This window comes from Macaca fascicularis, chromosome 14 (genome assembly GCF_037993035.2).
Source record: "Macaca fascicularis isolate 582-1 chromosome 14, T2T-MFA8v1.1".
NCBI classification, from domain to species: Eukaryota; Metazoa; Chordata; class Mammalia; order Primates; family Cercopithecidae; genus Macaca; species Macaca fascicularis.
Genome location: NC_088388.1, coordinates 34,121,406 through 34,142,535, shown reverse-complemented (window position 1 = coordinate 34,142,535; position 21,130 = coordinate 34,121,406). Strand labels below are relative to the sequence as shown.

Sequence of the window (21,130 nt, the reverse complement as noted above, 5' to 3'; positions counted from 1 at the left end):
CTGAGCATGCCCTCTCCTCCCAAAATCCTTGGACTTTTAATTCATAGCTTCAATCCCTCTCCTCTACAGAGAAAGATTCTTTGGTAGGTAATTTTTATAAACATTGCCCCTTTCAAGAAATCTAGTTCTCCTTTAAATACATTTTATCTTTACTGAGCTTCTTTGTTTTGTTTTACAATTTCTGTGGAATAAACTCTGCACCTTTTAAGGGTATTAGTGAGATAGTTACTTACAAGTCTTTGAAACATTATTTTGTTTTCTTTTGCAGATGATCACTCTTTTTATCTGAGTTGCAGATGTGGTGGAAAATACAGTGTTTCCAAAGATGAAGCAGAAGAAGTTAGCCTGATTTCTTGTGATACGTGTTCATTAATTATAGAACTGCTTCATTATAACTAAAATTGTTCACAACTTGAAATGCTTTAACTGTGGTATTGAGACATGATGAGGAGAGGCCATTGGGCTTTGTCCATTCAAGGAAATGGATTTTTTGTCAGCCCTATTATTTGCAAAGAAAATATATAATTATCAAGCAGAGACCACCTCAGATTAATAGAGAATGAATATAATTATTTATTTGTATTTATAATTTATATTTACAAGTCACAAAAAAAGATTTGATTTGGTGAATTCTATCTGAGAACTTTATGATGCCATTTTTTTTTTCCATGACACAAAATAAGAATTTTCTTAATATGAGCATGTCTCCTCTTTTGAGTGGGCAACAGTATCACCATATTCCTTTATAGTTAATAAGTTTCTGATCTAACAGATAATGTTTATAGTTGCTAAAGTTATAGGCCTGTTGTACACCTATAATCTTTGTGAATAATGTGAGGCCAGTTCTCCCATAAGGAAGGCTGGTTATGGATATTCATAAGGTTATTTCAAAGTTAATGAAGACAAAGTGGCAACTATAGAAAGTGTTGACTCCAATCTTGGCCCTGTATTTCCAAAGCTTGTAAACACTGCCATCTTCAAATTTAAATGTAATTTAGGAAATGGAAGCTTTATTTTTTAATTTTAATTTTAATTTCTTTTTCTAAGAGTCTCACTCCATTGCCCCAGCTGGAGTGCAGTGGCATGATCTCGGGTCCCTGTAACCTCCGTCTCTTGGATTCAAGTGATTCTCCAGCCTTAGCCTTCCGAGTAGCTGAATTACATGTGCCCACCACCATGCCCAGCTAATTCTTGTATTTTTAGTAGAGATGGGGTTCCACCATGTTGGCCAGGCTGGTCTCAAACTCCTGACCTCAGGTGATCCACCTGCCTCGACCTCCCAAAGTGCTAGGATTACAGGTGTGAGTCACCATGCCTGGCCTAAGTTTTGTTAGTAGAGACAGGATTTCATCATGTTGGCCAGGCTGGTCTCGAACTCCTGGCCTCAAATGATCCACCCGTGTCAACCTCCCAAAGTGCTGGGATTGCAGGCGTGAGCCACCGTGCCTGGCCAGAAGCTTTTTAAAAAATAATGATTTGAAATTGGTGCATTATTTCTCTTTCTATTTTGGAGTGTTAAGATATAATACTGGGGCCAGGCATGGTGGCTCACATCTGTAATCCCAGCACTTTGGGAGACTAAGGCAGGCGGATCACCTTTGGTCAGGAGTTCGAGACCAGCCTGGCCAACATGGTGAAACCCCATATCTACTAAAAATAATTTTTAAAAAATTAGCCAGTCATGTTGGTGCGTGCCTCTGGTCCTAGCTACTTGGGAGGCTGAGGCACAAGAATTGCCTGAACCCAGGAGGGAGAGGCTGCAGTGAGCAGAGGTTGTGCCACTGCACTGCAGCCTGGGCTACAGAGCAAGACTCTGTCTCAAAAAAAAAAAAAAAAAAGATGTAGTATTAATGCCTATATTTATGAAGATGGAGCCATGGCACTGCTGCTCTGATGAAATGAACTTTTATAAAGTATTATTGACTATAGCCAACTATAGATGGCATATGACTTAAAGATGCATTTTTCTATGTATTTAATATTTTGTGTACAATAGAAGTCAGAACTCATTTAAAGAACTTTAAGGGATCCTATAGAAACATTTTTACTTAATTTCAAATGAGTGGGCTGAGCATGTAGACTAGCAGCTTTTTATCAAACCTGGCATTGTCAGGTTGAACTTATAAATACGAATAGTTACTACTCTGACTTGTAAATGTAGCTGCTAAAGTATGAGGCGTATTTAAGAAGAATAGATTAGTTTCATTACACCTATAAGAACAAGAATTCAAAAGTGAGGTAGTCATCCAGGTTCCCCCTCCCAAAGTATTTTTGTATCATAAAATTTAGATGACCTTTTTGGGTTACATTTTCATCTATATATTTTGAACTAACAGAATGTGTGTTGAATATTCTTTACATTTAACAATAAAAAACAACTAAAACTGAATAGCAAATAGTTTATTAGTACATGGTTTCAACGGGAGTAATAAATTCACATGAAAAGGAGACAATAATCAAGTCAAAAGAATAAATGATTACTAATCATCAGAAAATCTGTGGCCATTAGGGCTGGCACGTAAAAATCCAAAATCACTCAGAGGCCAAATCTGTAAAACCAAAATGAGGTTGAAGACAATTAGTGAAAGTAATGTTATAGTATCATCATAGTCCCTTTTGCTATCCGTCCCTTTTCTCTATGCCAGATAAACACTTTCTCCTTACTCATCAATCAAGAATAAAATTTTCCACATCAAAGTAAGATTTGAGAAAATAAACTTATGTATATATATGTTTAAACTCCAAAGTCTGGAACATTCAAACATTGTACACGAAATTATATGTGTGTGGTGTGTGAATACATATGTGTGAATATATGGTCTGTGTTTTCTTTTACTACTCGTAAATAAGAGTTAACTGTATACTTTTAACCAAAGGGGTTTAGATTTAAGTACTTGAATATGGCATCTGTTTAAATGTAAACAATCTGGTAAATTATCTAACAGCTCCATGTATTCATGTATGTTTTTCTCCTCACTGACTGTGATAAAAAGGAGGGGCCAGTGAAAACAATAATCTTCCCTAACAATCATACATTCACGATAAGTCTACTGACTCATACTACTCAACTGGGGTATCCATACATTACAGGCAGTTTGAATCCAGACCATTCTTCTGCACATGCTTATTAAAATATGCCCTGCACAGGATGTGAACATGGTTTTAAGAGTTGTACAAGAGAGAACTGAATTTTTGGAAATTCAAATTAAAATTTTCTTAGGCTATAGCTAAGGTAGTTTGAATTTTATTATTATCTTTATGGGAGCCGGGGCAATGGAGGAATAAGTCTGCATATGGCTATTAAGTTAAAGCCAACAGGTTCATAAAATATATTCAGTGCAACAGTTAAGTACACTGACAGTCTGAAGATTTCAGAGATCATTTTGAGAGAAACTTTTTTTCTAGCTCAGAAAATAAACCTTACATTTTAAGCAGAAAATGGTACCTTAAAGAAGATTCGTCCTCTTATTAGTCCATATGGAATAGGTCCATAGTATCTGGAATCTGTAGAATTCTGTAGATTATCACCTTCTAACCAAACATGACCCATTGGCACCTAGAATTAGAGAAGAAATGCAGCCCCTTTAAAAAAGATAAAACCTAATTTGGGTACTATAATTAAAAAGCATGTCATTCAGAGGTAGGGAGAAATGTCCTAAGGTTCTCTTTTATAGAAGAGATACAAATCCTAATATTGCATTTTTGCTTTTATTTCTTGCACAATAAAATAACTTTTACTAAATATCAAAGGTTTCAACTTTTTTAAAAACCTATCTTTTTTCATCATATGGTTCCCAAATATTAATTTGTTATACAAACCCCAAACTGAGGTTATAAGAGATCAAAACAGTGTGACAGGGTCATTAATTTAATAGACTTCAAAACAGGTCATTAGGATGCTGACTGAAAATGTGCCCTTATGTCTCAATAACAGCATAAGCAGGGCAGCCACTCACTCAGCAACATCCTGGGGCCAATACCAAGGCCAGACCTATTAGAATGCTCATGAACTAAATGGTAATTGATTGTGACATCAATTACAAATAATCTCATCATTTTATTGGAGTGGGCTTGTCAGAATTCTAATTAAGATCCCTGTTCTGCCTTTGTACAGGCCATATCTTCAATGCATTATACTTCAATAATGACCATGAAGAACCAGAAGGACCTATTATAAAATCATCAGTTGTAAAATTAATGATGGTGACCTTCTCCTAAATGAAAAGACTATCTCCTATAATGTTCTATGTATAAACTGGTAAATTACAAGATTTCTACTCAGTGACAATCATATTTAGAACAGAATATGTTGCTTTTTTTTTAAAGCCGCCTGCAATATGAGACATTTGCCTATTACTATCTGTTCAATGTAAACTAAAAAACTTACTTTCCAGAAACAATCTTTAAAATTGCTTTTTAAAAGTTTTTATTTTACAGTTTTGTTACCTAAGACAGTTGAATTATTGACCAGACCAAAATGATCTATATATGGGGAAGGAATTTATTTTCACTAATTTGACTGGTTTTACTTGTAAACCTTTTATGAAGAAAAATATCACTACCGGGTTTAGTAAGAGATAATGCAACTCTTTTTTTAATCACAAATTACTTTCTTGAAAAGTAAATGTATACAAGAATGTAAAATTTGAATTTCACTTACATAAGCGATTTTAAGATTCTGGAAGGTCTTACGTACAAATATTTGCCAAAAACCTCCAAATTTAACTCTGCATTTAGATACATTTAAATGTTAAATCTATTTGTAGAAAAAGGACATAAGTTTACTGAAAGAATGTCAGAAAATATATGATCATTCACTTTTATTATTATTACTGGAACTAGTTTGTCCAAGGGCCAATAGCAAGGCCACTTCTTTGCTATCTAATAAAATAGACATATGTGCAGTAAAGCATAAGACTGCTCTAGTAGAAAAGTGTGTACATCACAGTCATCAAAAAAGGAACAAAATAGTGAATTTGGAAAAGCCATATGTAATAAACATTCTGAAGCGTTACTTTGATGAAGCTATAAGGTGAACATCTTTCATGTTTAAATGTCCATGGTTTCTCCCTAAAATGTGTTTTTTCCTGAGTTCTAAAAACAGGTAATGTAAATGAATAAATAAAACCATGTAGTTATAGACACCAGTAAAAGTAAAAGAAAAACATTCTACAAACTAATAAGGCAACATACCAACAATCTAGGGATATCTTTGTTTGACCATCCCATTGACGGTAAACCAGGATCTGTGGTTTATACATTCCATCTTCTCATAAAGCTTTCCCTAAACTTGCCTGCCCATACCAACCTGATTGTTTCCAGCTCTTAACATATAAAGTCAGTCTTGCTTGGGGCCCTACATGATAACCTTTATTATTATTTTTAACCTGCTTGCCTTTTCTGTCAGTTTTTACTATTTTATATCAGAATAAACCAACAGACAGTAATGCCATGATTTTACTTTTTTGAGTGTTAATGACTTTTATTACATTACAGTTTGGTGCAAAAATAACTGCAGTTTTTGCTCCAAAATAAATTTAATGGCAAAAACCACAATTACTTTTGCACCAACCTAATAGATTTTTGCCAATATGCTTGGCGAAAAATGATACCTTTGTCTTATGAGTGAGGCTGAATCTCTTTTCGTGTTTAAGAGGTGTTTAGTTCCTTCTCTGTGATATAGTTTTGCATGTCTTTTGCCATTTGGCTACTGGGTTAATATTTTTTTCCCTTCATTTCATAAGCACTCTTTAAATACTAGGGAGATTAGCCCTTTGTGGTACAAAGAGCAAATATCCCCAGTTTTTCATTTCTCTTATCAGCCTTTGCTTTCACGTTTTCTGAATTCTGAGTCTTTGTTAGAAAGGTCTCATGGTTTCTTCTTTTACATTTAACTATTTTATTCTTTGGGAGTACATCCTGACAAATGGTTGTAAGGCTTGGATGAATGTTTTTTATTTTTGTAAATAATAACTAATTTAATACCTTGGTAATATTTTTCTGTGCATTTATTTGATTGTTGGCAGTGTAGAATATTCTGTGTGTTTTCTGATTGCATTTAATATCCAGTGAATAGTCTGTGCCTACTTTTGCATATATTAGTCTTTGGGATCTCAATTGTGCTATCTACGTGTATTTCTTCTATAATACAGACAGGATTAATACATTTATCACAAATACTTTTCCCAATCTGTTTTTTGTCTTTTATATTTATGTTTCACAAAGTTTTTAGTTTTTTATACAGTATTTACTTTTATATCCATATGCTTTTTAAAAGATGATTTTAATTATTTACAGTACCTAAACCAAAAGTGGAACTCAAATATTTGCTGGTGGTTAAATACTTGTAAGTAGAAATTCTCTGAAAGCACAATAACTGCCATTAGCTAGGTCACTTCTGTAGCAGTTATGACCTGAGTGTCTTTCAAATTAGCGATGTACGATGAAGTATCATCTCTGGAGTAATTTTTTTTTTTTTGAAACGGAGTCTTGCTCTGTCACCCAGGCTGGAGTGCAGTGGCGCGATCTCAGCTCACTGTAACTTCTACCTCCTGGGTTCAAGCAATTCTGCCTCAGCCTTCCAAGTAGCTGGGATTAGAGGTACCCACCACCACACCCAGCTAATTTTTCTATTTAAGTAGAGACAGGGTTTCACCACGTTGGCCAGGCTGGTCTTGAACTCCTGACCTCAAGCAACCCACCCACTTTGGCCTCCCAAGGTGGTGGGATTACAGGCGTGAGCCAACAGGCCCAACCATCAGTGGAGTAATATAATTAACAACTACAGAAAGTAATCATCTAAAAAAAAAAAAAACCTAGACCATATCACCAGGAGCCTTTCATTTGATACTTAAAATAACCTGTGAAGTACTAAATTTGATATTTAGTCAAGAAAAAAAAGAAATAGGTTCAAATATGAGATATGCTAACTCCTCGTTATCTGAAATCCATACACGTTAATGACCATGCATCCATTTACAGTAAAGGGATAATGCCTACATCTCACAGACAACACTTGATGTAAAGTACACAAATCAAGGAAACAGCTGTATCACTGATGTTACCTTTAATCTAACAAGATCTCTATAAACAAGAAAACCTCCAAGTACAGATCATTTAAAATCAAAGCAGTCACCTTTGCTGATCCACCTCTATAAATTACAGGTTGAGTATCTCTTATCTGAAATGCTAGAGACCAGAAGTGTTTCAGGTTTCAGATATTTAGATTTTGGAATATTTGCATATACATGAGATATCCAGGGGAAGAGACCCAAGTCTAAACATGAAATCCATTTATGTTTCATATATACCTTATACACATAGCCTGAAGGTAATTTTATACAATATTTATAATTTGTCCAAGGAACAAAGTTTTGACTGTGTTTTGACTATGACTTCTCATGTGAAGTCATATGTGGAATTTTCCACTTGTGGCATCACACAGGCACTCAAAAAGTTTCAGATTTTGGAGCATATTGGATTTCATATATTCAGCTTAGGGATGCTCAACCCATGCTCAGTTTACTGGTACAAAAAATTACGTTTGCAATTACTCCTCCTTTTAAAAATATAATTATTTTTGGTATGGGGGAAAAGAGTGAATACTTCATCTTACTTTAAAAATCAACTTATAGGCCGGGCACGGTGGCTCAAGCCTGTAATCCCAGCACTTTGGGAGGCCGAGGCGGGTGGATCACGAGGTCAGGAGATCGAGACTATCCTGGCTAACATGGTGAAACCCCGTCTCTACTAAAAATACAAAAAACTAGCCGGGCGTGGTGGCGGGCGCCTGTAGTCTCAGCTACTTGGGAGGCTGAGGCGGGAGAATGGCGTGAACCGGGGAGGCGGAGCTTGCAGTGAGCCGAGATCACGCCACTGCACTCCAGCCTGGGAGACACAGCGAGACGCCGTCTCAAAAAAAAAAAAAAAAAATCAACTTATAGAGGTATATTTTATTTACAGTAAAATGCACCTGTTTTAAGTTTTGACACAAGTTTTGAAAAATGTACATACCCATCTAACCACAACCACAATGATACAGGATGTTTCTTCTATGCTGAAAAGTTCCCTTCTGTTCCTTTGTAGTCAGTTTCCTATTGCCATGCCTAGACCCAGTCAACCAGTGATCTGCTTTCTGTTCCTAGAGAGTAGTTGTGCCTGTTGCTTAATTTCATATAAATGGAATTACAAAGTACCTATTTTGTGTCTGCCTTCTTTGGCTTAGCAAGATTTTATGATTATGTTGTATGTAGAAGTCATTCATTTTTTACTTCTGAGTATTCCACTGTAAACCACAATGTTTATCTATGAACCTGGAGGTGGATACTTGGCTTGTTTGCAGTTTGGCGCTAGTAAAAATAAAGCACTCTGAACAGTCCTGTACAAGTCTTATTTCTTTTCAGTAAATATCTAAGGGTGGAATTTCTGGGCCATCAGTAAGTCTATGTTTAACCTTAAAGAAACTACCAAACTTTTTCAAAGTGATACTATTATATACTCCCAACAACCAATGTATGACTGTGTTCCTGTTCCACTACCTCTCCAGCACTTGGTATTATCAGTTTTTAAATGTTTTGCCATTCTAGTAGGTGAAGGATATTAAATTGTGGTTTTAATTTGCACTTCTCTGATGACGGCATTTTTCCATTGTACATACTAGTATTATCTTTCATGAAGTATCTATTAAAATATTTTGGCCATTTAAAAAATAGGTTATCTTCTTATTCATTTTACCAGTCCTTTATTTACCATGGATACAAGTCCTTTGATGGGATTGCAAATATTTTCTCCCAGTCTGCATCTTTTTAAATGATGTTTTGACAAGCAACGGTTTTTAATGTTGCTGAGGTCCAATTCATAATTTTTTTCCTATTGTGTTTTATCCTTTTGGTGTCCTAAGAAATCGTTACCTGCCCCCAAATTATGAACATATTATACTATATTCTACAAATTTTATAGCTTTAGCTTTGGTTAGGTATGTGAACCATTTTGAGATAACCTCTGACATGTGAAGTATCTGTTGCATCTGTTTTTGTTTCCTTTTTTCCTCCTTTCTATTGGATTATTTTTCTGAATTTCATTTTGTTTATTCGGTTGCCATATTTAATATAGATCTTATTCTTGAAGTTGTTACTCCAGGGTTTACAATATGCATCATTAATTACAGTCCACCTTTTCTTAAGGTATAACTATCTTCACATATTACACCACTTCATGTAAGGTAATAAAGGAAAGAATTTTGCAACAGCATATTTTCATCCTTACCAGTGAATACAGAATTCTGGATTGACAGTGTTTCCCCACTTAAAACTTTAAAGACTTCATTTTGTTTTCTTCTTGCTGTTTTTTATAATAGATCAGCAGAAATTCCTTATTCTCAGTTGTATGTAATATATTTTTCTCTGGTGGTTTTTAAGATTTTCTCTGTCTTCCCTGGTTTGATTTTCTTTGTATTTATTTGGCCAGAACTTCTTTCTGTACTTCTTGGATCTCTGATTTATCATTTTGAACAAAATTGGAAAAAAATGTATAGATCAACTTCTCTTCTACCCACTACCCTGGGGCTTCCATAGCCTTCTTGTTAATCTGTTTGACCTGTCCTATGGGTTATTCTTTTTATTTTTTTCCAGACTTTTTTCTTTCCTTCAGCTTGTATACTTTTCATTGCTGTCTTCAAATTCCCAGAACTTTTCTTTTGTAGTTTCTAATCTACTACTGTAAAGACTACCAAATGTATTCTTAAGCTCGAAAAATTACATTTGGTTCTTTCTTATACCATTTACTTTCTCAATATGTTCATCTCCTCTAAATCCTCAAAAAATAGTTAGAATTGGTGTTTTAGAGTGCTTCTCTGCTAGTTCCATAATTTCTGTCATTTATGGGTCTATTTAACTGATTTACTTTTGATTATGTGTTACATTTTCCTGCTTCTTCACATATGTGGTAATTTATGATAAAACTGAACACTCATTTGCTGAGTAGATTTTGTTGTGTTTTTATAGAGTGTCGAATGTTGAGGGAGTCTGGTTTCTGTGAGGTAGTTAAGTTAGCGGCAGTCACCTTATTCCTTTCAAGCCTTGTTTGTAAGCCTGCTAGGTTGGGTCTCTATCTTACATTTTATCTTAAGGGCTATTTTAGTCCTACTACTAAGGCTTGATTTTTCCAGAGTCTCTACTGAATGTTCTGGATATCAACAAGATCGGTCCACGCTGGCTGGTCAGAACACAAATGTCTCTCAGCTCTGTGTGAGTTATGGGACTTTTTTGATTTAAAGCTCCCCAGTAGTCATTCATTACTCAGTGTCTTTAAGTTTCACCATAAGCAGGCACAATTTAGTATTGAGCCCAAAAGCCAAGGGAATATCTACGTCGATTTCTGGAGATCTTTCTGTAGCTCTTTCCTTCATGGTAGTCGGATTTATAAATCCCAACCACTTAAGCATACCTGTACCCCAGTCTTTGTCTCAACTCAGCAAGACCACCTGTGCTTTGCTTTCCTTGCACTGTTGTCTGAAAACTGCTTTAAGATAGAAGTTGGGGCAAGTGGAGGCTCATTTTGTTTCCTTTCTCTCAAGGATCAGTTTCATACTGCCTGCTATGCAATGTATTAAAACAGTTGTTTCACATATTTTTGTCCAGTTTTCTAGTTTTTTATGGCAGGAGGGCGAGTTCATGACCAGTTATTCCATCACTGCCAGAAGCAGATGTTCAAATTACATAATTAAAAAAAAATTTTTTTTGAGACAAAATGTTACTCTGTCGCCCAGGCTGGAGTGCAGTGGTGCGATCTTGGCTCACTGCAACCTCTGCCTCCCGGGCTCAAGTGATTCTCCTGCCTCAGCCTCCCGAGTAGTGAGGATTACAGACATGTACCACCATGCCCACCTAATTTTTGTATTTTTAGTAGAGATGGGGTTTCAACATGTTGGCCGGGCTGATCTCAAACTCCTGACCTCAAGAGATCAGCCTGCCTCAGCCTCCCCAAGTACTGGGATTACACGCATGAGCCACTGTGCCCAGCCTTAAAATATGTGTTTTTTAGCATACTTGGAACAATATAAAGAGAATCATTTCAGTGAAGACTAAAATTTTTGGTGAAGTGTGCTTTGGCATCTCCATCTTGCATCCCCTTCAGTGGCATCTCCTTTATGTTGTTTTACCCTTTCCCTATCAAAATCTCCGGAAAAGATTTGCCAAACTCAGCAGGCAATTATTTACAAACAAGGAAATTCACTGTGGTATTTTCTGCATCTCAAGACTGGCAATGGTATAAATGTTCCTCAGTAGGCAAAGGTTAAATAGAGTATCTTTCTTTTATCTATTAATAAACAGCCAGTAAAAATAAATACATAAAACTAATGGAAAGATTTCCATGAGATAGTCAGTGAAAAAAATAAGTTGCAGGGCAATGTGTATAATTGTAAAATTTTTTAAATATATATTTCAAAATAAACATTTTTTATGATCAGTGCATACTATTCAAGTAACTTAAAGTATATATATGTATATATACACAGAAATATATGTGTATGTGTGTCTTAAAATACAAACTGCTTAACCCTTTTGGTGATGTTCATACTTTTTTTTTTTTTTTTTTTTTTTTTGTCTTTGGTAGTGTGGAAAGAGAGTTAACCTAACCTCTAATCCATATAGTAGGACATGCTTCTTTGTATAGTACAAGTAAATGACTTGCACTATACAATTCACAGTACTGTCATCAAATCTATAGATGACTAAAATATTAATCTAGCCAAGAACACATTTTAACAAACATACAGTAAAACACATTTTTTGGTTTGGGTCTGAAACACAACACCTGACTTTTCTGATATGGAATGAGGCAAGGTACAGAATAAACATTTTCTTTCTAACTTTAAACACAGTTATGGTCTGTTAGATTAAGCTACTAGTTGTCAGTAAGTTGAAAATTCAAACCAGATAATAGAAAAAAGAATTCTATAGCAATATTATAATAATAAAATATGAACAGGATAAAATGGTAGATTAACATGTATTTTTCCTTCCTTTTTTGTGCTCACAGAGACGTAATGAAATGTTTTTTTAAAAGCTATGATAACTTTACAACTAAGGCTGAAAACCACTCTAATAAACACATTTCTATTAAATGTTTTGCAAATGGCCCAAAATGGAAATCCCTAATGCTATGTCTTTGTTCACTACGTCTCATAATCAAAATTTTTCAGTTGGATTAATTTTGTACTCTTGTAAATATGCCATGCCATTTTGAATGAATGCGTAAGACTGAATATATGAATATATGTTTTCATGAATGCCATAAACTTTTAATTTTGCCGAAACCTGAATTCTCCATGTGTCTGAGATATTGCTAACTTTACAGCTAAATTTTAAGGCATGAAGGGACCTTTAAATCATTCTTGTTTTTCCTTTCGACGTCAGAGGTTTACTTCCTGAGCCATGATAAAACCTAATCTCCGGGCTGGACAAAAGAATCAAGCCTCTAGTTCTCAGCTATATTTACTGAGGTCTAGTTAAGTACCTCCTTTTTAGCACAAGCAACAAATGTAATTGCCTCATGCCCTGCGGGTGTTCATTTAACAAAAGAGGCTTTTGTGAGGCAATCCACAGGTGTTACCTTTCTTGATTCAAGTGAAATCTGATGAAAGCGTCCACAATATCAAATAACACATTTACTAAACTGCAATCAAATTCATTTATTTGATGAGGCAAATAACATCTAATTAAGAAAAATTCTGGCTAAAAAATATTTGTATGTTTGACCTTCAAAAGTTTCAAAAACCAGAAAATCCTAAGAACAGACTTTTTAATTAACACTTTATTTGCCATATATTTTATTGTTTACAACCAGCAATGGTAGGGTTTGCATTGGCCCTATTGCTCATACGTCTTTAATGGTTCTAAAATAACTGTAAAGACAACAAAACAATAGTCTGAAATAAACAAACATAAATTATGAGGCAAGGTGAGGAACAAAGTTTTTAGAATTTTTTTAATGATTATATTTTCATTTTCCTGTAATGTACAAGAAAAAGTGCACACATTTATGAAAGCAATCAGATAGTCTTTTTTTGCTTCTATTTAGTAAAAACAAATGACAGTGATAAATCAACAATACTCTAGTCTCAAAAGTATTCCATTTAGCATGTGTTTCAAAGATTTTGTGCTTAATGGAATAATCAGTGGGCTATAAAATGCATAATTTCCTTGCCTATGAAAAAAGTCTATATGATGAATGTACATTCAAAAGATGTGATTTTAGTCCAATAATTAATACTATGTAATTGTTTTTTATCTTACTATCTTACGAGAAAGCAGTATCAAGTTACTACACCTCCTATGTGACCACTGTATATTCTGCTTAATCATGACTTATGTAACCAAAGTGTGGCCATAGTAAGATCCTATGCACACGAACTACTAGAGATAATATTTGAAAATGAATAATTTATTAATATTGTTCTAAAAAGGTATCATAAAACCCAATTTGTTTGAGTCATGTAACAGCAAAATTGGAAGCACCATCAGTAAATCGTTGTTAACCCTTCCTGTAATGCCAGCAGAAGCTATATACAAAAACACATGTAAAAAAAGTGAAGAATTAAATTCTGAGATACAATAAATAGAAGAGACTTTTAGAACACCAAGTTGAGAAAACATTAATCTTTAATTTTTAAAAACGGGAGTGTCTCAAATGTCAGTTCTGGATATCTCTCAAAACAAACTCAAGGAACAGTTTTACTTACTTTCATTGTCATTCTCCTTGCCCTAACTACTTGCCCACATTCTGTCTACCTGAGCTAATTAAGGCAGAGGAGTATCTGGAGTCCTGATAGAAGTGTTTCCAAATGCTAGATGCATGATAAAGGGATTATAGGGACCGGGCACAGAATAGTTAATACACTAACTATTTTAATACGTACTATTTCTATGCGGTCCTGCTTCCTTTTCTCCCTTTTAAAATTCAGCCTCATTGCTATCCTATCTACATTGCTGAGAACTGTTATTGCCCTTCCCTCCTTAAAAATGGTGCCACCTTACATTCATAGCCAGTCATCACCAAAAAGGAATTTACACAAAAGTTTCAGTAGGCTACACCTATAGCACTGGGGTTTGAGTAAGGCGTATGCTTTTTACTAACAGGTTCTCTTTCATTGAGCTTCTCCCTGCTGAGTAGGTTTAAAGCTTAGTCTAAGGCTTGACTTGCTCATTCTCGTTGTGATTGCAAGATAAGCTCTTTCATTTTTTCCCTAAGCTCTCAATACCTCCATCTAGCCTCAATAGTAACCTCTGGTGGGTTGTTTAGGATAGTGGTTAAAAATACAGTCCACACAGTCACACACAGTCCTGAGTTCCAAACACAGCTCTGCATACTAGGTAAGCACCTTGGGCAAGTTATTTAAACCTCATCTATACAACTGAGACTAATACCTTACAGAAATACTATGAGAATCAAATGAAACAAGACTCCTGGCACCCAGGAAGCAGTCAATAAGAGCACTTACTAGCAGCTGCCACATCTGCCAGTGTGAATTATGTCTATTGGGCTTTCTTTGTCCCTGGTTTCCTAGGCAGTCTACCCAGATCTCTGCAAAGTTAACTGTGCTTTGCTATTTTACTTTTATGTTTCTGGTTATTTTCTTTTACACTATATTCAATTATATAGCTCTGGTGTTACCCAAGTCTTCGACTTGAATCCAATATAATTAAAAATGTACATTAATTATGAGTAAGTACCACATCAATTATGCCACCTAATTTAACGAAATTCAGTTTTTACGATAAAGTCATCCTAGATTAGCAGTAAAAACTAACATTTCTATTCTTTTTTTTTTTTTCTGAGACGGAGTCTTCCTCTGTTGCCCAGGCTGGAGTGCCATGGCGCGATCTTGGCTCACTGCAACTTCCGCCACCTGGGTTCAAGTGATTCCCCTGCCTCAGCCTCAAGAGTAGCTGGGATTACAGGCGCGTGCCACCACGCCTGGCTAATTTTTGTATTTTTAGTAGAAACGGGGTTTCACTATGCTGGTCTCGAACTTAAATGGGCATGTTCATCAAGCAATGTTTATTAAATATTGAATGCTTATGCCCTTATCAAGCATCCACTTCTTTAGAACCATTTACCAACTAGTCAGAACGTAGGAGATGGAGAAGAGGGTTGGGACCGAAGCCAGTTTATAGGCCTTTCTATCCACGCCTCCCAATACTATTGTCCCAGTCTTTTACCTCTGTCTCTTTGTAAATACAATGTTACCTGCTATTTTGAGATTCGGATTTAAAAGAAGCACTTTATCTTCTCATTCTAAGACTATCTCTGCACTTTCACTTTAATACAGCTTGGTCTATATACTTGCTCTCCTTCCAGAGGATGAGCCCAGCTTAATTCAACAAAGGGTATTTCAGAGTGTAGTAGAAAATGGTGGTAAGTATTACAATAATGAGTTTTCTCATGCTCTCAGAAAAAGTTCTAAACAGTAAATCAGATGCATACTGTACACAATATGTACTAATATGTTTCCACCAAAAGTTTTATTCCTAGCACTCCACTTAATTCTTCCTAAAATCCAAACTCATCCTATATGGATTTATTGCTACAGATGAATCTCTGTAACTCTTTTCAATCTCCTGTTGTTGCTGTGCATAGCTGGTTAATAGAGAGATTGGCTAGAAAAACAGATTTATATCTGAAAGGGTATTCGAAATAGATTACCAGTAGAAAGACTGCCATACTGCAAAAAGAAATGACTAAAATTAAATATGTAGGTCTTTTTGTACTTGATGTTACTGATGCTTTTTTTTTAGAAACAGGCATTGTTGAATATATTTGACAGACACTTCTCCTGCTTGTGTTTTACTCATCAAAACACAACTCTAATGTACCAAACCCAGCAGATTATTTAGAATAAAATCTAGCTTTGCGAATACAAAATTGCAAATTAGGCAGGTGGATGACAGATGACTTTTTTTTTTTTTTGAGACAGAGTCTCACTCTATTGCCCAGGCTGGAGTGCAGTGGCACGAGACAGATGGCATTTTTTAGTGATGATGCATGATACAAAGAGAATAGCTGAAGATCTTTAAAAAGTAAGAATGATCTAGGGCTAAGCTCATCAAAACACTGTTTGGACTAGGAGTCAGAAACAGAATATGGACATCAAGGAGGGAATAGCAAAGCATCCAGATGTCATCTGGGGAAAGCGGTACTTTTTTGCTACTTGCTATAAAATTTAATTGCCACAGTATTAATTTAAAATATAATCTACCTTAATCATATTAATAGACTTCTACACTTGTCCAAAATTTTATATATCTTCTTTCCATTTCCCAAATTAACATCTCCCCCAACAATCCTATTTTATTGTACCACCCACCCTGTGGCAAAAACCAACAACTTGGGTGTTATTTTTAAGCCCTTCAATTCCCTTTCTTCCAGCATCCAATCTTGTCTAGATTATTTCCTTAATCTTTCTGCAATCTTTGTATTTCTTTCTATTCTCAGTGTTATTATTTCAGTTATGCCTCACTCACAGCCTATTAACTGGTCTCTCTGCCTCCAGGCTCTCCTAATCCTAGCCATCCTCTATTAGTCTACACGAACATCAGAATGGCCCCACAGAAACTAAATAAAAATTAAGCCTGATCATGTTATTCCCCTGCTTGAAACATAAAAGGAACTGAGCCTTGTTTACTTATTATTTTTAGGGATGGGTCTTGCTATATTGCCCAGGTTGACTTTGAGCTCCTGGGTTCAAGCCATCCTCTCACGTAACAGACTACCATGCTTGGCTTCTACCTTTCATTTTTATCTCTTCTTACTACTCATCTCTCCTACTATATGCGCCATACACTGGAACTCTTACCTTTGGCAGTTGCCCAAAAGCACAATGCTATACTCACTTCTAGGCCTTCAGAATAGGCTGCGTGCTTTGACTAACTCCTACTTACCTTTTAAAACTTCAACTCAGGTTTCACCTTCCCATTCTGGAATAATCCCATCTAACCCAGTCTGGATAAATATCCTTGTGTCTTATCAAAGCACCTTGTGCATAATTCTATCATACCATACTGTAATTTTGTCTATTCCTCCAACTTAACTATAACCCCCTGAAGTTACAATGTCCAATATGGCAGCCACTAGTCATATATGTGGCTATCTAAATTTTAAAATTACATAAAATTAAGAATTCAGTTCCTCAGATACACTAGCCATGCTTCATGTGCTCAACAGCCATGTGTGTCTAGTGGCTACCACATCGGACAGCACAGATACAGGATATTTCCATTATTTCATAAAGTTCTATTGGTGTTGCTGGGGCAAAGATGACTACCCTAATGTGTACGGGCCCTCAAGTAAGTGCTCAGTGTCTGTGGAACTAATGAATGCACACATCAAAAAAAAAAGTTGAGAGGCTAATGTCTGGCAAATTTTGTATACTCCTATAGCCTCCTGAAAGTTATTTAAGTCTTCTCTCCCAGTCTACCCTTAGATGTCCCCCCTCCCAAGTCCAGTGGTCTGGCCACTTCTGAGGCAGCCTCATTAAGGAAGATGTGTGAGTGCTGGGATTGGTCTGGGGTCAGAAGTCCATTATCAGTCTCAGTCTGTGTCCCTAGACCTACTTTGACTTTCCTTACACTGGGAAGTCAGGTCAAATTTCAAGTCTCTTTAGACAACAGAAGGTTTCTCTAATCCTTCTTGCTTTCAAGAATCATAAATAATGTACACAAAGTAGATGAGAATCTTAAGTTGCATCCAAGAATTTTAAATCACCTATAATTTTAAGTACTTTGTTAAATACTGCTTAGTCTCCTTTCCTTGTTAGCTCTGCATTTGTGTTTAGTTGGATACAAGCACTAGCTGTGCCATACTAAGTGATTTATACATTTTCTTAAAGTAATTATGAAAATTCTATCCCAGGAGGAAAACACTCTAACGTCCAGGTTGGCAGTGTAATAACTTGTAATGCCAATATTTTCTTGCTAATTTAATATCTTTAGCTATTTTATAATATGCAAATCTGCTTTTATATCTGTTTTTCCTCTTTTTCATTCTTGTTTCAAGTAGAGGATTGTTTGGTTTGGTGAGAATACTTTTATGGGCTAAGATGAAGTTGTTCACAAAAACCTGTCAAATTTTAATTACCCAAAGTGATAACATCAAAACTTCATTTACTTGCTTATTCCAAAAGAGTTGAATATATTTCACCCACTCAACAGCAGTTTTTCCAGCAGACCTAGTAAAGACTCTTTTAGCATCCGGGTGCGGTGGCTCATGCCTGTAATCCCAGCACTTTGGGAGGCCGAAGCAGACGGATCACTTGAGGTCAGGAGTTTGAGATCAGCCTGCCCAACATGGTGAAACCATGCCTCTACTAAAAATACAAAAATTAGCTGGGCATGGTGGCAAACGCTACTCAGCTACTCAGGAGGCTGAGGCAGGAGAATTCCTTGAACCTGCAAGGCAGAGGTTACAGTGAGCCGAGATTGTACACTGCACTCCAACGTGGGTGACAGAGTGAGACTCTGTCTCTGAAAGAAAATAAATAAATAAATAAAAAAGATTGTTTTAGATTAGGAAGCCACATAACACTTGGAATATATTGTCCTTATTACCAACAGAGTTTGGAGTCTGGTACAGATGCTTACACGGAACACCTGTGTTACAAACAAATTTTGTTCTTTAATTTCTGCAAACGACTTTGAAGCAACTTTAAAGTACAGAAGTCCCACATAACTTGCAGATAAAAATACATATAATATTTTCATTTTACTCAACTGTATCCTGCCTCTCTAGATTCATACCAATGGCACCAACTTTCTAACTTTTGAGTGGTTAAAATATTTCTAGGTGAGCAACACATACAAATTTCTGGACAACCTGCTACTCTTTCAATAGAAATGCTGATCTTCATATATACATCTTTTCAAACATATGAAAGTAAAATATACTACTACAAAATAGGATTCTTATAAACTACATATTACTGTTAAACTAAGCTAAAATTATTCTGAAAATGTTCAGAGAACACATCAGAAAACACCAAGTCGAGGAGCCTCAAAGATTATTCTTTAGTGTTGACATCTGAACAAAAACACTTCAGACTTGTAAACAATGAGTGAAATTTATCTTCAGAATCGTGTTAGCTATAGAATGAAAAAGTCACGTCACCTCCGCAGTGAACTTCACTTTAGCAAAAGAGTAAACATATTTCCTCCATATCAGCTGCAATCAAGGCATTAGCAGTATGCCATGATTGATTATCCTAGGAGCCGTTGCTGAGAAATGGATGTGTGGCACAGGTTTTTATCACTATAGTCTGCAAAAAACAAGTCGCTTATTTAGATACCCTAGTTGTAATAAGTGACATTATTAGGCAGTTCTTCTATTTAAATGACATAAGGATTTAGTATATCAGCAGCTTATAATACACAAGCCCTTTCAATCTGATGATTCCTCTCTCTACAGAGGAGTACTTTTTTCTGTTTATAATACAAGTGGTAATAGAAGACCAGATGGTTGACTTTTAGCTAAGGGAAATGACATTTAAACAAATAGAAAGACAGCATTTAGAATATTCAGGGATTCGAACTATAACCTAAATACACAGTATTCATTAAAGGACTATTAGTGTTAACTATATAAAGTGACCATTTTGTAATGCTAATTAGTAAGATTGTTTCTTAGGTTGTCCATTAGTTTTATTTAAATATTATCTAATACACTGTAAAATAGCTTTATTATTACCATATTGTTACATTTCCAAGTTCTCCTTTTAATACACTATACCACCAGTACATCCTAATAACATTTAATCAGTTCTTTCTGAAATGTAAAATTGTCTCTACTTCTTACATTTCTGCCAGTAATAATGATGTTATTAACATACTCTACAATTCACAAAGAAAAACATAAGAAATAACTACATTCCTTAGTCACCTCCCATCACTCTGCTGTGATAATGGATTATTATTTGGTGAACAATGTTTCACCTTTTGTGTATAACGCTGACATCTATGGTATCAAAGACAGCCAAAAACCTTTAAATTAAATAGCCAGATATCTTTAGTAGCCCTCAGATAAAAGTAAAAACATGATTTTTCTAATAAGTACAGATTTGTTTCCTGTAACAACAGCAAAAGACTGCTATGCACTAACCACACTAACCACAGAATACACTGAAATTTCCATAATCATATTCTATTAATATGTCTATTCTCAATACAAGGTAGCTACTATGGTTAAGACATGAAAATTCAGTAAATAAGGTTTTATTTAAAGATTTTAAAAATGATTCTTCATTTTACAATGAACAACCACAGAAAATCCTAAAAGGAGAAATTTATAAACTCCAGGTAACAACATTACCCATCATTAAGCCGATAAACCAATAAAAGGGCCAAAAGAACAAATTATCTGTATAGTAGTTAAATATGTTCAAAAGGCACATGTATGTCTACAGAAATGCAGAAACTTTTATTACCACACAACCTAATTAGTAGGCAATGAATGTTGCAAGGGCAACTTAGCCTTCATCATAATAAAACCACCATAGCATTTCAGGGGCACCAATGCTTCCTTCAAAATGACAACAAGGTAAGCCCAGTATGCCTCAATTCCCCCAGTACTTTAGGAGACTTAACCTTAACTAAGTTCAGTATTCCATAGTGATAAGTCAATTCAGAGCCTGGTGAATTTTTATTCTACTTAAAGAAAGGTCTGAAAAATATGCGGTCCTAAATAGAAGTCACTTAGGAAAAGAAATATTTAATCAGCACTCTGCTCTCCTGGTACACAGTAAGAGGAACAGTCCAATATTTTCTACAACTTTCACCTACCATTGTGTAAGGCAGTCAGGTAGTCTTACCATTGGAAATAGCTTAGCTTTCAATTCTATGAAGACTAGAATGACCACAGATTGGCCAGTTCAGCAGAGTGGTAGGCTCCACAAACATCTTCTGAGAAGTCATAACATCATGCATTTACTTGGGAGCAAGTTTGCAGTAGAAACCAGTAGAACAAAGGAGTAGAAGTAGAAAAGAAACTAGCACCCTATTCATATATATCTAGATCTGTCCACCCTTCAAGTATTTTAAAAATATCACTAGCTGCCAAATCACAGTTGAAATGATATGAAATC

At 35.4% G+C, this 21,130-nt stretch overlaps 2 protein-coding genes across 21 annotated transcripts in view; one reads left to right on the top strand and one right to left on the bottom strand.

Annotated features, from left to right (window-relative positions):
• DNAJC24 (DnaJ heat shock protein family (Hsp40) member C24) overlaps positions 1–6,904 on the top strand; it is a 59,965-nt gene extending 53,061 nt beyond the window's left edge. The window contains exons 5-6 of one of the 3 annotated variants that reach the window (XM_005578309.5): positions 269–339; positions 4,115–6,904. In XM_005578309.5, coding sequence (XP_005578366.1) covers positions 269–339; positions 4,115–4,177 — 134 coding nt within the window. In that variant the 3' untranslated portion in view covers positions 4,178–6,904. Of the gene's footprint in view, positions 1–268; positions 2,815–4,114 lie in introns of those variants that run through there. The other 2 variants (XM_045370407.3, XM_005578310.5) reach the window with 2 other exon arrangements.
• IMMP1L (inner mitochondrial membrane peptidase subunit 1) overlaps positions 2,386–21,130 on the bottom strand; it is an 83,332-nt gene continuing 64,587 nt past the window's right edge. For 14 of the 18 annotated variants that reach the window (XR_012423356.1, XM_065528341.1, XM_065528347.1 and 11 more), the window contains 2 exons: positions 3,446–3,556; positions 2,386–2,549 (listed from right to left, as the gene is read on the bottom strand). Coding sequence is in view for 17 of the 18 variants with exons in the window: in XM_065528341.1 (XP_065384413.1) it covers positions 2,481–2,549; positions 3,446–3,556 (180 nt within the window). In the remaining variant the exon portion in view is untranslated. Of the gene's footprint in view, positions 2,550–3,445; positions 3,557–18,652; positions 19,310–21,130 lie in introns of those variants that run through there. The other 4 variants (XM_074014003.1, XM_074014005.1, XM_074014006.1 and 1 more) reach the window with 1 other exon arrangement.